We start from the raw sequence: 18,771 nt of genomic DNA, 5'->3' as shown, positions 1-18,771 counted from the left end.
TGTGATCAGATTCCTTGTGAGGGATCCAGAGGTTGGAGATAAAGAGCACTGAATGGAGTAACCAGTCCTCACATTAAGAGCCAGGTACCCAGGATAGCTCCGAGCTCCACAGTGGCACAGGTGGTCGGATCCCAATCGCTCTTCCCAGCCTGTGTGGACGGAGAGAAGAGGTGATGTGTGATTCCTTTCACTGATCTTCTTCCATCTCATCTCTGTTACCCCTACCATCCATTCATCAGACCATATCTTGTGCTTTTAGTGTCCATCCCCTCATCTATAAATGGACCCACTCCTCCCCTCTCTCTGTCTTCAGCAGCTTCCTCCGTTTCTCAGCCTTCTCCTATCTGCTTACATGCTGTCCTCCCCTCTCTCCCTTTCCCCAATTCTCCTCTTTCTCCTTCTCATCCTCTGCTATATTGCACCTCTTTCCTTCCCCAACCTGAATAGTGAGACTCTCCTCCCCTTCCCTCCTCCTTAATATCCATCCTCCCTGCTCCCCTCCTCTGTCTTTCCCACCCACCCCTCTACCCTTCTTCCACAATTACTACTCATTATATGATGTTCTGAATTCCCCCTACTATCTGTGCATTATACTCCAAACTCCTCTCTCTGCACAAATCTGCATCCATCTCTGCTATTGTGCCTGTACCTTCCTGCTGAGATGTGCGTGGCTCTCTCTAAACACAGACCCTGGCTCTTAAATATTTGAGGAGCTGTGGTCAGAAGTAAGTTGAACCTCCCATGACACACATCTAGATTTAAGTTTAAAGTGTTCAATTGGCTGCTAACAAATAGTGTGATCTCATGTAACTCTAGCCCAATCATGCAACCCTTAAATAACTAGTCTTTCTGTATTCTTACTCCGTGTTAGAGCTCTTAAACCATTTTATTTATCATAGTGTATTTTATGATCCTCACCATCCACCTATTTCCCTGTATGTGCACTATTCCTTCATTACACATTTGTTTCTCTCTCTCTTCATCTTTTCATGAAATCTATGTTGTTCCCTTCAACAAACTCTTCCCTACTTCTTATTTAAACCATTTGACAGAGACTGCTGCTGGACAATCCCGCCACCATATCCTCTACAGTTAATGGAGTGTTCATAGACGCACGCGGCACATTTCATTAGTGTGTTCACCCAAGGAAACCTAGAGAGGAATAGTCTGCACCGCAGCTCGCTACTTATCTATCAGCACCTAGGCAGGAGGGGGTCTAGAAGTGTCACCAGTTTATATTATGCCACACAGTAGTAGCCCCAGTTCATGATATGCCACACAGAAGTAGCCCCGGTTCACATTATTCCACACAGTAGTAGCCCCAATTAAAATTATGCCACACAGTAGGGCCCCCAGTTCATATTATGCCACACAGTAGGGCCCCCAGTTCATAATATGCCCCACAGTAGGGTCCCCAGTCCATATTATGCCACACAGTAGTGCCCACAGTTCATATTATGCCACACATTAGATCCCCCAGTTCATATTATGCCACACAGTAGTGCCCCCAGTTCATATTATGCCACACAGTAGGGCCCCCAGTTCATAATATGCCCCACAGTAGGGCCCCCAGTCCATATTATGCCACACAGTAGTGCCCACAGTTCATATTATGCCACACATTAGATCCCCCAGTTCATATTATGCCACACAGTAGTGCCCCCAGTTCACATTATGCCACACAGTAGGGCCCCCAGTTCATATTATGCCACACAGTAGGGCCCCCAGCTCATATTATGCCACACAGTAGTGCCCCCAGTTCACATTATGCCACACAGTAGTGCTACCAATTCCATATATACACACACTATCATTTAATACATTGATTAATAAGACATATGTAGGCAGTAGGCTCCATTTCTCTATGTATGACTCACCTCTGGAGTCAGCGCACCAAGTTCAGACCTCTTTAGTTCCGCAACGGAACATGGGAGGAGCGGCTGCTACTGCGCATGTGCAGCATTTCCGTTTCAGCTCTCTTGTATGTATAGCGGCACATGACAGAAGCGGCACCGGTGCCCCCACTTTAATGGGACTGTGCATTAGGGTGTGTCTGGCATGGGAACGCTCCCAAGGACAGCTGGGACAGAACGTCTGTAAATTGTGTCATTTCAGGATTCCTATTGGGTGCAATAAAATAGTGAATAGGGAAAAAATAATTAAAATAATTATGATACCCAGGTAAGGATTGCCTGGAGGGTGTGCCTGGCACATCACAAGAAGCAATAGGACATGATGGTAAACAATATGACTGTCATTGTGCCAAGCTTCCTATAACTTACATGTAGCGGCGGTATGATATTATAAAAGATAGAGGGATTGGGATGAATAAATCTAAAATCGATTTAAGCCTAGGTGGATAGAGCCAGATCTTCGCAGTATGACTTTTTGTTCATCCCTGCAAGGAAATCCAGTAAATGTCAGGGGTAGAGAGTGCACCAATTCGGCAATCACTGTGCACTATAGGAATATCTATGTGTCAAGATAACAGATGCTGCTTTATACATGACGCGTTACTGTTGAAAGATTTTTTTTTTTCCCCGCAGTAAATATAAATGCCCTGTGGTACACATGAATACATGTAGCTGTGCTGCAGTCAGAGATGGTGGTGGTGAAAGGGTTATACTGCTTTGCAGGAGGCCATTTTATCCTGAGTTAATGACACATTTTCTAGGAATGGACAATAAAGATGGGGGGTGTCAGTATGGGATGTACAATTTTAATTTGCCAGGGCCTAGAAGACACTGGGATATCCTTATCCTGCTGGACACCCCCTAGCCCTGTACAGCGTTCCCTCCCCCCCGTCCATGTCAGCTTATTGCATCTGGCTGGGATGTGATGAGGGGACCTTGTTGCTTAGCAACCGCCTCTTGGGAACAATGCTCTGAATTTCAACTAGGCCTCAAAACGCGCAAATACCATCAGCACACAGCAAACATGCAATGCACACATGTACCCGTGAAACCCCTGTCTAGCACATATGTGAACTTCTTCTGAACAGGGGACTCAATATGTTAAATGTCTACTTGTAATAATCACGGACACGAACTGTGTACAAAAGGCACCCACAGTCCCCACAACCAATAAACACATAATATAACTGCTGTAGTGTCATTTATAATAATAAAAAAAACACACGAAAAATAGAAGCACTGTTAAACACATACTAAAAACATCAAAGTCACTGTCATGTGCAAAACTACATATACTGTATGTGCCTTTAATGGAACCAGGTAGATCTGTTTAAACCAAGCATTGTACTATCCATTCCAGATATATTTTGATTTATCCGTGATGGATATGGGGGGGGGGGGGGATCTGGCAGATGTAGGAAAATGAAAGTAAAACTACTTGTACAAAAACTTTCCAAAGCGTCACCATATTTTGTAGTGCGGCACAAAATAAGACTTCTGATAATACAAATTAAACATATATCATACTTGCCAACTCTCCCGGAATGTCCGGGAGACTCCCGCATTTTGTGAGAGTCTCCCGGACTCCCGGGCGAGTGTGGCAATCTCCCGAATTCTGCCCACTTCACTAGGAAGTGCCCCACTTCCTAGTGAAGTGGGCAGAATTAGATCCCAAACGCCGCGATTCCCGGTGAATCGCGGCGTTTGGCCCCGCCCCCGCTGTCAAATGACGCAATTTGCGTCGTGACGTCACAGGGGGCGGGGCCGAAATGACGCGATTTCGGCCACCCCGCCCCTTCACGCCCCCCTCCACTGGCTGGCTCCCGGAAGGGAGCTGAAGAAAGTAGGTAAGTATGACATATATACACATATCAGTAAAATATTAACATATGCATACATAGATCAATAAAATGTACCTATACACAGTGTTTGCATTTGGCTGGTACACGGTGGTATACCATAACCATACCATCATTTCTCCTACTTTCATGGTAACACTATCACATTCCAGTCACTTACATTATCCATACCGTCACTTCTAAATTTCCACTTCGACCACTGCCTATACACATATAAACTATTCACTGAAGCTGACTACCTGAATAATATGTACAGAGCCCAGGAAACCAGGATGTGATTAATAGCCCTCACTGTTTTCCTTCTGAAAATCAATTAGCAATGTATTGCTTCACATTATAGCAAAGGCTTTTTTTCATAGCTACTGATCAATACTAGTGGATTTTTCATTTTTAATGAGGTTAACCCAGTAGGAACAGCTGCATTCTTACAACTTCACATACTATTCCAATCCCTTAAGGAGTTGTGGATTCATAGACTGAGCTGCAGGCAGAGGTATTATTCCAATATGTGGCTAGTTATTTCTGCTAGCACCCAAGGGGCTTTAAATGATATGAAGCTATGCCCTAAAATGTTAAATCACTCATCAGGAGGAGCGGAGAGTGACTGGATGGAATTTTAAAGAATTGGGGTATGATGAATATTTTAGAAGGTCGTAGGTTCAGCAAGGTCACAAGTTTAACGGTGGGTAGAAAGGAAAACTTGTCAATATAAAAGCAACAGCCAAGGATAATAATGCTTTTCCCCAAATGCAGAGGAGGTGAGCACAGGAATTATAATGGGGGGAAGGGGGTTTCCAATGTAACCTCTCCCCAAATGTTCATAGTCTATGTGTATAGATTCTCTGTTAATTCTACAAGCTGTATGTATATATATATATATATATATATATATATATATATATAACAAATAATATATGCACCCGCTGAGCAAAGTGTAAGCCTTTCTTCATATTTTAAACATACTTGCCAACTCTCCCGGAATGTCTGGGAGACTCCTGAAATTCCGGAAGGTCTCCTGGACTCCCGGGAGAGCAGGCAAATATCCTATTGCTGTCAAAATGATGCGATTCGCAGTGAATTGCGTCATTTTGGCCCCACCCCCGCAAAAAAACCAGCATTTTATCGTGGGGGGTGGGGCCAAAATGACGTGATTCACGCCCCCCTGTCTGGGATCTCCCGGAAAGAAGTTTAAAAAGGCTGGCAAGTATAATTTTAAACAGTATTCCTGGGGGTATATTTACTAAACTGCGTGTTTAAAAAAAGTGGAGATGTTGCCTATAGCAACCAATCACCTTCTAGTTATCTTTTTGTTTAGTACATTGTACAAAATGACAGCTAGAATCTGATTGGTTGCTATAGGCAACATCTCCACTTTTTCAAACCCACAGTTTTAATAAATATACTCCCTGGGCTAGTATGGTGGGGGGTTCCAGGCCCCTGTAATCCCCTGCGCTTGCCTATGTGCTAATAAATGTAGTGGTATCACATTTTAATTATCTTATTATGAGAGAGCTCAAGAAAAATCTTTCCTAGAAATCCCTGCTGTAGTGTCCATCCTAAAACCAATTAGACAAAATGTAGTCGGATACCCAGGAGACTGATATGTATGCAGTTATACTAATGGAGTGAAGTACTAGCTATGTCTGAGGGGAAAAATTATCCTCTGAGAGGGACAAAAATGTATGAAAAGTTTGGTAAGTGTTGAGGTGTAGAGACAAATTGGGCATCAACTAATAGTAATTTCCGGAGTGTAAACTAGCCCATACTTACCTACTTTTGCGAAGTCCTTTCCGGGAGATGGGCGTGACTCGAGGGCGGGAGGGGGTGGGGCCAAAATGACGCGATTCACAGTGAATCACGTCATTTTGGGAAGACAGTAGCAGGATGCGGGAGATTTGCCAGCTCTCCCGGGAGTCTGTGAGACCGACCCGAATTTCGGGAGTCTCCCAGACATTCCGGGAGAGTTGGCAAGTATGAATTAGGCCAGTACTGCCCCTTTCAACACTTTGTCCGTGTGTTGTGTGAATTTCCACCTTGTCGTGTATGTGCACATGGTAAATAGCTCTTATATCCGTCCAGCTGAAATTCCAGCCTTTTCCCACCCTGCCCTGCAGCTAAATACAAACAACCAATAAAAACATTGGTCATCAAAAGGAACAATTAATGTAACAGCGAGTAGGAATCTGTATAAATGTTCCAAAACCACAGCAGCCAGTCCTCCATGTAGTGAGTAAAGTAAGCAAATAAAGTGGAAACATTTGCAACTGGGAAAACGAGTTTGCGATGCAAGTGATGCAAATGCAATTTATTTATTTTATTGCACGCAGGAAAAGTACTGGCTGCTTTTGCATGAAGCAGACAAGTACAGGGCAGCTTTGTTTTACACTGCAGTTTAGACGACGCTGATGACATTCTTTAATGATGAAAATTTTAATCATACTGAACGTTAGGTGCCTCATCTTGATTTCTAATCTCTACTGTGAGCTACTGGACCTGAGCAATTTTTTTTTAATACCGTGTGTGGAATAATATTATTTTCTGGTTTTATAGACACGCTGAGGGCTGGGCAACACCCTGTAATGAACGGTCGTACACAGCGCTTCATTTGCAGATTAAAATATAAGTGGAACTCAAATGTGCGTCATATGTGAGGACATTAAAAACGATCCTTAAACAATAAAGACTGTGGGGACAAAAGAAGCGCTGGAGCGGTTTTCCTGTCCACTGCAAATTAAACCCTGGGGGTAGATTTACGAAGTCGTCTAAAAAGGGAATGTGGAGGTGTTGCCCAGAGCAACCAATCAGATTCTAGCTATCATTTATCTAGTACATTCTAGAACATGACAGCTAGAATCTGATTGGTTGCTATGGGCAACACCTCAACATTTCCTATTTAGAAGGTTTGCTGAATCTACCCCATGGTCTTAGTGCATTAGGCTGAAATTTAGCCAGATGTGAAACAAATTAGTGGTAGAGCCGGGACTTTATGGCTTTTTTAGTCGCTTTTTATCTCCGGATATCTCAGAGGGCCCTGGAAGATAAATTGCCTGCCCGGGCCTTTGTTATTAAAATTGACCTGAGTCGTCTTCCTTTTTATGAAGATCTCTGGAGAAATCAGAGGGGATATGTGGGGTTATTAGGGGTCAGAAGGACAAGGAGAAGAAAATCATTTGTGCTTTTTCCACTACCTTTTCTGGTTTATAAATGTCCTCCCTCCAGCTAGCTGTGTGTCTGTCTCATCACGGTCTATCCATCACCTTGCACTCGCTTTCCTCTAATATTTACAGTCATTAACCTAATATTCTGCCCTTATACCTCGGCCTCCCTCATGTTCAGTCTTTGATGTACCCCCAGGGAGCACTACTGTTACTGAGTCTTATGGGGCATTATAGGAAAACTGCCTGGCAGGAGGCTGGGCAAAGCCTGCAAATGTCAGGGCTAAGCACAAAGGACAATTTAGAGGCAAAGGTGGGTTCTGGGCCCAAATAGGAGACAACTTTTCCCCACTCTCAGGGACATATTTATCAACACATGAAGAACACTATAATTTGTGATCGAGCTGGTTGTCCCATCATCCAATATAAGAGTTACCACTCGTGATAGCATTGTTTTCACAGCCAATATCCCTAGCAGTGGTAAGAGTTGCTGGCTTTCGTGCGTTTGCTTGGGGAAGCCTAACAAGTATCCTGGCACCACCACAATACCTGTGCTGTTATGACCAGTTTGGCAATAACACAAGAAATATTTTTTTTTCCTAAATGCTTAATAATGAGAAAAAATATTTTTTTACATTCTATAGATTTTATATATTTAAATGTAACTTGAAATAAATAAAATCTATTTTTAGATGTTTTATATTTTCATTAATGGAACTGAAGCCTAAATGTGCCGCAGGGGTGGATTGGGAACTTAAAGTAGCCCTGAAAAATATTATAAAAGTGGCCTGGTGGTGTAGGTGAGGTCAAATCATTGGTAGGTGGTGTCACACTGGCATGAAGTAGGACTGTACACAGCAGTAGCGCACCTCTATGCTACTAATTATTAATGGGTGTTAACAGTAACACTGAATACTGCTGTGTGATAATTATTCCACATTTTCAGTGTATTACCGTGTGATTACACACTTACTGACAATCTGCCATTTTGTGAAAAACAGAAGCCGTAAAGGGCCTTGGAAGGTTATTGTCGCGCGGTCTCGTTTCATTTAGCGTCACCTCGCTCCGTTTCTCCTCAGTTGGAAAAAGTCTGTTTTCAGCAGTTCTAAAGTTTGTTCCTGAGAGTATATATATCACACGCAGGATACTGACAGAACAAGTCCTCTTCCTATAATGTGATTTGTTCTCAATACACCTCCATCCATTTACAAACGTACACCTGCACGATCATCAGTTCAGTAATGTGGATCATACACTCTGACTTTCAAGCTTGGTCAGCCACCTACATCCCGAGGCCGCGGTCAGCCTCACTGGTGCCAAGCGGAATAAAGAGATCACTGCTGAACTAATCCCAACATCTCCAGGTACTGTGGAAAGATGAGGATGTGGACCAGGGTCCCACCTGTCGAGGGGGTAAAGTACACTCTCCACATTTAATTACAATTAATGCGACTGATTTTCCTGGTTCTTCACCGTTGGAAATCATGGGCTGAATTAGACCGTAAACTTTATCAGTGATTAGTTCTCTAAGACTTTTTAGGCAACTTGAGGCTCTGCCACAGGTGTTCCACCCCAGAATACCCTACAGGGGCCACTGAGAGGAATTTGGGGCCCAGATACAGCAACTTCTTGGGGCCCTTTCCATAACCACAGGCGGGGGAGTGGCCACACCACATTGGACGCCCCTCCCACCACACAGGTTGGCCTGGGCCCCAGTGCTTTGTACTTGCGCGTGCTTGCTCTCTCTATTATGCATTACTTCTTTATATTCAACATAATTTATTTTTTCTATTTGAGTTTAATGGCAGATTAGAACATGGGCATTAGCCCAACCCCCTGATCGCCCCCATCCCTTGGGGTGAGGGGCTTCCTGTATATTCTAATGAATTTAGAAAGGGCTGTCCTTGATGTTTATTCATACTTGCCAACTTTTCCTCGTTGGCTCAGGGAGATCCCGAGAGCGGTGGGTCTGCGGGGGCGGGGCTTGACAAATCGCATCATTTTGGTCCCGCCTCCTAAATGATTGTCGCAATTTTGGCCAATTACAGCAGGGGGTGGGGCTAAGATGATGTGATATTTGCCCCACCCCCTGTCACTTAGCTATTGTGGGGACAAGAACCTGCCCTGCCCTGAGGTCTCCCAGAAATGCAGGAGTCTCCCGGACATTCCAGGAGAGTAGGCAACTATGCGTTAAAGAAAAGCAGCTAATGAATCTCTAGAGACTTAAGTGTCTTTTACATTTCTGTCTCTATTACTGAACTCATGTGGTCTTACCTGTCAGTCTTTGATGAAATCTTGGTCTCCATGAAAATGGCCACCTCCATAGGCATCAATACGTGGACATAGGACACAATTTCTGAATAATGTCATCATGCCACAGATGGGGAAGCCAACCACGTCTTGTACTGGCTCAGCATCAGGGAGAATGCCAGACCCTTCAGGGAGTGAGAGAGATCACCCCTATTTCAGGGAGTCTCCCTGACATTCAGGGAGAGTTGGCAACTATGTGTTTATTACATAATAAGATGGAGAGTTACCATATGTTCTAATGAAAATGTACATTCAAAAGTGCGATGGAGGGGATATATATTACATAATAAGTAATTAACCACAAAGACGGTTCCGGGGCCCATGGTCTGAGGCCTAATATCCCTTTGTTAACTCTTAACTTGCGGTGATCCCTGACTTGGCTGTTACTTTACTTCAGCTTTGGTGATGCCATTACATTGTGCTTAAATAGCGCCCTCTGCTGCTGATAATGTGCATGTGTGATTACAGTAAACACTGGGTACTGATTGAGAACATGTTGCAAATATGCAGTTTCAAACGTTTTCTAACACTGATCACAGTACTTACATTTCTTACGTTTTAAATCCTTTAACCATTAGATCCAATACACGAAATGTTGGTTGCTGCGACAAAGCAGCTGCGTTTGGTAGACAATGTGCACAGAGGTATGTTCTTTGATAATGATATAATTGGCTCACCTGATGATCATAGGACAAGCCCCTAATTGTAGTGATAGTCAGCGCACCCTCGTGTATTCCATTTAGAGTTAGCAGGAATGCCGGTTGCAATATTGCACCTTTGCAAAACCATGTTGTGCTGTAGTTAGGAGGGAAATGTAAAATGTATGGACAGATGCAGAGTTGGGATGAGTACAGTCCTCAACTGTAAAAGTGTGCCTGTATGTGTGTGCTGCAAGCAGAAGCAGCTTGTATTTCCCTTGCATGAATTAAAACAATAATTTACATTGCATCACAACATGACTTGTCCAGGTATTCTATCCCTCAGCTGGATCTCTGTCTAACTTTACTTCAGGCCCATTGTGCATTCACAATGATCACTGAAAAGCAAGCTAGGGTTACTATTATCAGATTTACCAGCCATCAGTAAACTTACTGACAATTATTAAGAAAACCAAAATCACAACTCAGAATCAGCAAGAAACAAGTAGAAGTCAGAAAAAAAACAAACAGCTGCTTTTGTGACTCTATAGAAGAGTTCCACACCAATAATTCTGATATTTTCGATGAATGCTCATTGTTGTAGATGCTGATGCATAGATACCTCACACCTATCCTGATTTAGTCACGATTTGAGAGGCATGTCCTGCCACCCCAATAGCATTTACATCCGGACTCCAGGGAATTTGGGAGCTATGTCCCAGCTCACCATGGCAGCTAGCTAGTGCTGTGAGCGGCACCACCATCATTGCTGCCCATCGTACCAGCAAAAGATACTTCTCCTGCATCTAGGTCTACCCAAGTCACAATTCCACGAACATGCCCTTTCTGTACCTGTCCGTCCCTCCCCTCCAACGTTCCGTCATAAGGAGTCGCATGTAACACATTTATCGCTTGTCAAGCGCAGACGTATGACCAACTGTAAACGAGACCCATAGTAAGTAACAAGTCCCTGGTTGTAAAACTATAAGTATTTTCCAGGGTCCAGGGTTGACCATCGTCTTCACAGGTCTATAAAATAGACAAGGCTGTTTTGTTAGAACAATGATGCCTTATTCACTCCAGGTAGATTCACAATGTATTTTTAGGCCAATCTCTAACATACCCCCCTGAGACATACCTTGAAGGTACTCTACTTTTGAATGGGGGATCATCTATGCATTACACAAACCCTACTACAAAACCATTTGGGAATTCTTTTTATTACCCAAGTTCAGATCTATGCCACATGGTCAGTTTTATGGGGAGGTTCATGGATTTGTAGATCACAATGGCTGGTTCTGTGGCAGCACCATTTTTTGGGGCAGGGTAGAATGGTTTTCTGTTAATGTTACTCACTTACTACTTAGTATTCAGCTGTCACGTATTTTGCCGGTGACAATTATGGGAGAGGTGTGGTCGTCTTGGGCTGGACAACTGCTAATTTAGGAAATATTCACCCACAAATAGAAACATGCAAATGTATGCAGTTATAATCCTATTAGGGCTGGATATTTATAATAAGTGCTGGTCGATGTCATTAATGAGAAAATAATAATAGCACACCCACAAGTAAAACATGCAATTACAAACTTATACAGGTAAAGTATAAATTCGTATATTTACTAGAGAATATATAGTAGAATCACAGAGTGCTAAGCATACATACATATGCATACAGGTAAATATCACATTGCATAGCAGTAATAGAATGTGACAGAGGGGCAGGATATGCACGATGGAGAAATAAGACTCTGACGTTTTGGGAATAATCCCTTTCTCAAGAGGCCTCACTTAGTAACAATACGTCAAACACCAATATTGTCCTATTAGTCCCTAAAAGCGTTATACACTGCTCGATATTATTTATACCAATTTGTTATAGCCTATTTATTTGTGGGTTTGCTATTACTGTCTTCTTTATAGAGCCCAATAACAACACACACGGATATATTCATCAGACAGACGGATATCAGGAAGTACCCAAGTACTCCTACAAAAGCAGTAGGCCTAACATTAATAGATCAAGAAAGACAACAGACTGCATAAAATACTGTACAGAACAGACTTATTGGAGACCTTATTGCTCACCATTATGGGGGCATCTTCCAACCTTCAGCTTTTCTTAACATTATCCAAATTCCTGTTGGGGTACTAGACCCCTTCACAGTCTATGTTTGTGTCATCATACCTGGAATGGCTTTAGAACAGTGACAATAATAGTAGTATAGTTATTAGCTTTACCATCATTCAGAAGGGCCTTAAAATCAAGACGGACAACTGGACATAAAGCATGTTTATTATACATCATGGACTCAAAAGTGTATACACACACACACACACACACATAGAATTGTTAATTTTTATTTTAAAACAAGGTGCGCTTCTTTAAATTAATGTAATTTAAATAATCACAATGTATATTATTATATATGTATTATTCACATACATAATTAGGGGCATTTATGTACAATATAGCTATAGTGGGATAAGCTCACCTGGCAATGGCAAGACATCTCCTATAGGCGAATCCCTAACATGTGAAACAAATATATATTAAGGGTGTCACAATTAAAACCTTCCCCGAGACTCCATTAATTGGGAGCTTATCGCAATACATATATCTCCGTGTTAGTGTACAGCATTCAAGGGAGACATTTCTGAATTGAAGACCCCTTTCTGTGCAGATCTTCATACAACTGGCTCAGCTGTAGTCCTTAAAGGTGACCCGGTATTGTGAAGTAGTTTGATGGTAAGTTTGAAGGCTGGCTGGCCTTAGTATTCCTAGCTTGTGTGAGACATTGGTTAAGATTTTTTGTCAAAACGTGTAGTGTTCAACTGTCATCACCACAGAATGCAGGCTCCTCGGCAACCACAGAACCCAACTAATTATGACATAGTTGAGTTCTAAAGATGCTCAGATGCCATTTGATCATAGCCAGTTTCAGTTGTGTGTTGGGGTTAGTCGGATTCCCTTTCAGTCTACGTTATCTAAGCGACGTCTGACATGGCTCTTCTGCAGTCTAAAGATGACTGCTACGATGTTATTGCGGTCCAGGGGAAAGGGACGTTTGGAGAAGTTGTAAAGGCTTGGAAGAGAGGAACTGGAGAGATGGTGGCCATCAAAATGCTCAAGAACGATTTCTTGAGAAGTCGCATCATCAAAAATGAGATCAAGTTGCTGAAGGCTATTAGGGCGGTTGATCCAGAGGAATCTCATTTTATACACTTCATTGAATATTTCCATGATGAGGCTAAATTCTATTTGGTCTTTGAGCTTCTGCAGCAAAACTTGTTTGAATACCAAAAGAAGAATGGTTTCGCTCCAGTTCCTGTCAGACACATAAGGACAATCACCGCTCAAGTTTTGGGAGCCCTTTCCAAGTTAAAAGAGCTCTCCATTATCCATGCAGACCTAAAGCCAGAGAATATAATGCTGATTGACCAAGCAAAGTACCCATTTAAGATTAAAGTGATTGACTTTGGCTCTGCTAGTATGTTCAATCAGGTTAGATATGTGAAAGAACCTTATATACAGTCCCGTTTCTACAGAGCTCCTGAGATTCTCCTCGGATTGCCTTTTTGCGAGAAGGTGGACATGTGGTCTCTCGGTTGTATTATTGCCGAGCTCCAACTTGGCTGTCCACTTTACCCTGGAAACAGTGAGTATGACCAAATCAGATACATATGTGACACACAAGGGATGCCCAAGAGCCATGCGTTGTGTGCAGCCAGTAAATCCCTACTCTTCTTTAATCGGAAGATAGATTCCAACAAAGAAAACCAGTGGAGGATCAAAACTTTGGAAGAATACCAGTTGGAAACCAACGTGAAACCTCTAGAGAAAAGGAAATTTATCTTAAAATCACTGGATCAGATAGAGTCAGTGAATGTGCCAAAATCCTATTACTCAGATGTAGAGGGACTGGTTGAATACGATGATCTGAAGAACATGGTGGAACTCATCAAGAGGATGCTGACCTTGGACTCTCATGAGAGGATAACTCCTAATGCAGCCTTAAAACATACGTTTATTTCCCTCCAGCAGTTGAAATTGAACTATGAGCACACAAAGTACTACCAGCTGGCACAGCAGTGCCAATATGATGGCACAAGGAAAGCGGACGGTTATCATTACAGAACGTCATCAGGAAGTCATCATCGTCTTCCATCTCCAAACTATTACCAAGATGAAGCGGTGAAAGATACTAATGATATGGCGGAGATCCAAAGGTGCATTAAGCAGATGGAAAACCTCCATATTGCAGAGCCTGATAAAGTAGTGAACTTGAAGCCGTGGAGTGATGGTACGTACCACCCGGAGCTAGCTGGCTATCAAGATCATGCATATCTACGGGCTTCAACACGCCAGAATGACTACCTCCATCTTGAACAAAGAAGAAATCCTGTGGCCAGTCAGTTTGGCAATTACTGGACCTCAAAGCACTCAAAGGTCCCGCTCCATTCTAAGTCGGATGCGTCTTTTTCAAATCCAGTTGGGAGAAACCGGGATGATGCTACAAAATGCGGGGATGAGGAGCGCAGAATCATCAACTCTCTTGATTTGTCTACACAAAAGTTCAATACAGGAGAGGACCATGCTCCATATAAGAAACCAGAGGCTTTTACAGTAGAGGTGAGTGTCAAGTCCAGATTTCCTGCACATTTCCAACACTATAAATGTTTATTACAATATCTACAGTTACAAAAGAAACAAAATGTTTGTCCCTACCAATTATATTGTAGATAGGAAGGGACATTATCTATAAAATGAGATGCTAAAGCCAGTGAAGGGTTAATAGTAAGGTAAATACATTACTAACCATTTAACAATTAATCTCATTAATTATCCACTTACAAATGCAATATTCAATTTACTCAAGAAATACTATTGCTATTCTGCTCTAAATTAATGTTTTGTTAGATGTACCGCATCAGATATCCTAGACATGAGACTTCTCACACACACACACACACACACACACACACAATACGTATAAGTTACTTCCAGGCACTTACACACAAATTATGCTATACATTCATACAGTGCAAATAGAAAGTTGTATACACTATATATATATATATATATATATATATATATATATATATATATATATATATATATATATATATATATATATATACACACACATATATACATACACACATATATACATACACACACACACACACACACACACACACACATCCCAGGAATATCAGGAAAGACTGCATGCGAATGCAAAGCTTCATTTAAGATATTATAGATCTCATTATGTATTCTCAATCTTCATCAACAATCTTATACATAATATAACACATTTTTACTCTGTTAGCATAGATGGTACAATACATATAGACTACGCCTGTTTTAAATATAATATAATCTCTCTCCAGGTTTTAGAGCCCTCCGTCTGTCCTATAGACTGACCTGTGAAGTTGGTGGGGGAGGGGGTTGTCCACAACCATGATAACGAGATCATTACCATATGGCGTGTTGCACTGCACACATGTGTGCGGAAATCCTCCTGCACCTCTGAGGTGAGGGAGGTCAGCTCTGCTCCTTTGGTGAGGAGCTGTGTTCTATGCAATATATTAAAAATCGTACATATTGTGCCACCTCAGTGCTCCATTAACAGAGCATTGGGGCCCTATATACATTAATACATAGGCGGGTACACCATCATGTGAACACTGGGAGTGTTCTCGGTTGGAAGAACCGAGAAACTTCTCTCATTCAGCAGATGCCCAAGGTGGCTTATATGGTGAATAGCCGCTATATGTAGGATATTATGTAGTGTATGCTCCCCATTCATGAGTTAATGGTCTGTTGTTTACCCACAGAAAGAAACAGAAGAATACAGCATGACTCCCCCCATGGACAGAACCGGGCAGTGCAAGCATCAGTGGAAGATAGATGCGCCAGATTGGGAGAACACCAAAGATGGTGCCGGGTGCTCAAAGTCACATAAGGACCAGTTTTACAGGCAATGCAGCAGCCACCACACAAACCAAACAACATCATAAGTGCACAAGTCCTGCTGCCACGCCTGGGAAATAGGAAGGTCAGAGACATGGGTGTAACGGGGCTGGGAATGTCGTGTACATATGCCAGAGAGCAGTACACAGAAATAAAAAGACAATTATTTTAAAAACACGGATCTTGCTGTTTATTGCTTTATGAAATATACACAAATGTACTGACCCAATTCATTATAAAAATTTATATATATATATATATATATATATATATACATATATATATATACACAAATTGTCTGTCGTTCTAAAGGGTTTTGAACACTACCATGTGAATCCTTTAGGTTAGAGATGGTGAACTACACTATATACTTCTACAAACTGAAAAACATATTCAGAACGTACTATGCATCCATTTATAATGCCACGAAGTAGGGAAAGAGCCACCCAACCCGTCTTCGTACCGCCCAATCTCTCGTCACCAAGAGAAGGAAAACATTAAATAACTTTCTAGCAAATGGTGAAGAGCCTTTGATGACATCTTCTGGTATAATCTGAAAGCTATAATGACTAAATGGGACGTGCTGGGTGATTTCGATAACCTAATTTAATCCATATATAATTGTTTTAATTTAGATGTGGAGCCTCTGCCTCTGGCACTCAGAGGCAACGCGTCCTATTCATGCATTCAATTAGGTCACATAACACAAGCTGGCACAATGTTTGCAGACGATCTGCTGCCAACGCCGTCCTACCAAAGTCTCTCTTTACTTCCTGCTATTTGACACAATAAAAATATTCAGCCATTATTCTGGTTATGAAATGAATATGAACAAATATGATTATATAGGACAGGGTTAAGTTACCAATAAGAACCTGGGAACTCCTTCCAAGCCTATAAAACACGGTATATGGGTATCTACGTACCAAGAGATCTCACTCGGCTAAATAACGTTACTCCTACAAATTACTGTTCGAAGCAACTGCCTATTAACATAAGCATAAAGATTTGTATCAAAATTGGTTTACTCAATCTTACAGATTCTAATGTTAAAGATCTTAAAAGATGTTAAGATCTAAAAGTATAAAAGTTCATATGAAAAGATAAAAACTGGAACATATAGAATAAAACTTCTAGACCTTAGACTGGTTAGATCTACTGTATAGTCCACAATCAATCATAGCAGGCTGGGACAATGGCTGCAACAGACTGACATCACATGAAAGGGGCAGTGCCACCAATAGGGGTCCTGACACCTCCTCTATCTACCCTGTTCCCCAACTTTGTTACCTCTGTGTCATCCTCGACTCCTCTCTCTCATTTGCCCCTCACATTCTCTCTCTTGCCAAATCCTGCCGCTTCCAGCTGCGCAACATTGCACACATTCGGCCCTTCCTTTCCCAAGATGCCACTAAAGCTCTTATCCACTCTTATTAACTCCCGCTTGGACTACTGCAACCTTCCCCTTACTGACCTCCCCTGTCCTCATTTTGTTCCCCTTCGTTCTGTACTCAACGCAGCCGCTCGGCTCATCTTCCTTTCTCGCCGCTCATCTTCAGTCTCCCCTCCCCCCCCCCTCTACAAAGCCCTTCACTGGCTCCCCTTCCCCTACCTACTCCTGCTCAAGCTACTCACACTCACATTCAAGGCCCTCTCCAACTCCACTGCACCCTACATCTCCAACCTCATCCCTATTCACGCTCCATCCCGTCCTCTGCGATCGGCCAATGACTGTCTCCTCTCTTCCCCCCTTGGTTATCTCCTCCCACGCACGTATCCAAGACTTGTCCCGCGCTGCCCCCCTCCACTGGAACCAGTTCCCCCGCTCCATCAGAACATCCCCCAATTTGTACGGCTTCAAACAGGCTTTAAAAACCCACCTTTTCTTAAAAGCCTTCCAGTGTCCCACTTAACAACCCTCCTTGTCGTACTCCTCTCCCCCCCTCAGCCTCCATTCGCCCCCTTTCCTCCCCTCACCCTTGTGTCTCTGTCTGTCCACCCCTCCCCTTAGATTGTACGCTCCTCCAAGCAGGGCCACCTCTCCTCCTGTTCTCCACCACTTAACTCTGCTCTCCAGCTACTTGCCTCCTCGAGGTCCTTCTGCCACTCAACCCCTCTTTCGACTCTCTTTACCCCTCTGTGGCTCTCACCTGTCATCTGCGCCCTCCCTCTTGGGCTCAGTCTACCAACGTATGCAGAATATCCCTTTTCCTCACCCCTCTAGCTGTACTTTGAGCTTCCTGAGTTACTGTGCTTCTTGTTAACTGTACCGTGCTGTCTCACCCTGTACCGTATTTCTGTCTGTCCCTGTACAGCGCTACGGATACCTTGTGGCGCCCTATAAATAAAAAATATTATTATTATTATTATTATTATTAATAATTCCTAAAGTTTATTTATGGGTAGATGGGTGCCCGGCACCTTTTCAGTGCAGTAACACAGAGGACTACGGACACTTTTGGATTTCATATCATTTGACCCCTTAAAACACATTTTTCCCCTTATCTTTTCACAATTTATCTCACTCCAATTTCTGAGAACATGCCCAACTCACGTGCTTACAAAGTCCCCATATATTCCGAATATACTTATCCAAAAAATAAGACCACCACCACAATATTCCATACGGATTTATTTTTACTTTTGATGGTATAGATGATATATTCAATGTCTATGAACAGACCAGCACAAGTGTAAGTTATGTTACAGAATCACGCCCTCATGATTCTCCAACGTATTTTACACTTTATTAAATGTTTTGATATTTCTGCTAAGCCTGTACTGGTCCGTTCATCTACATTTGTCATATATGGATCAAAAATTAAGAATGGAATGTAAAGTAATATTATTTTGACAAACACATCCCCTCACAAATGGCTTTACAGACACAGCCGATGAATAGGCCTTGGAGACAGGAGA

The 18,771-nt window shown here is 42.4% G+C and overlaps 1 protein-coding gene and 1 long non-coding RNA gene across 3 annotated transcripts in view; both read left to right on the top strand.

The window, feature by feature from the left end:
• Positions 1–16,029, top strand: part of LOC142102289 (uncharacterized) — a 56,184-nt gene extending 40,155 nt beyond the window's left edge. The window contains exons 1-2 of one of the 2 annotated variants that reach the window (XR_012679236.1): positions 84–170; positions 15,717–16,029. This is a non-coding gene — a long non-coding RNA (uncharacterized LOC142102289). Of the gene's footprint in view, positions 1–83; positions 171–15,716 lie in introns of those variants that run through there. The other variant, XR_012679235.1, reaches the window with a different exon arrangement.
• On the top strand, positions 12,662–15,302 carry HIPK4 (homeodomain interacting protein kinase 4). The gene is made up of 2 exons (XM_075185866.1): positions 12,662–14,508; positions 15,270–15,302. The coding sequence occupies exons 1-2, from the start codon at positions 12,880–12,882 to the stop codon at positions 15,300–15,302; spliced, it is 1,662 nt and encodes a 553-aa protein (XP_075041967.1). The 5' UTR covers positions 12,662–12,879.
• Positions 16,030–18,771: the final 2,742 nt, after the last annotated feature.

Source organism: Mixophyes fleayi, chromosome 9 (assembly GCF_038048845.1).
Source record: "Mixophyes fleayi isolate aMixFle1 chromosome 9, aMixFle1.hap1, whole genome shotgun sequence".
Classification (NCBI taxonomy): Eukaryota; Metazoa; Chordata; class Amphibia; order Anura; family Limnodynastidae; genus Mixophyes; species Mixophyes fleayi.
The sequence above is the reverse complement of the archived record's forward strand: the minus strand, read 5'-3'. Positions and strand labels throughout refer to the sequence as shown.

Bases quoted from the DNA above. Each gene is read 5' to 3' on its own strand.
- HIPK4 (XM_075185866.1), top strand. From the start codon at position 12,880: ATGGCTCTTCTGCAGTCTAAAGATGACTGCTACGATGTTATTGCGGTC. The intron at 14,509-15,269 runs GTGAGTGTCAAG...ATCTCTCTCCAG, and splicing joins CAGAGGCTTTTACAGTAGAG to GTTTTAGAGCCCTCCGTCTG.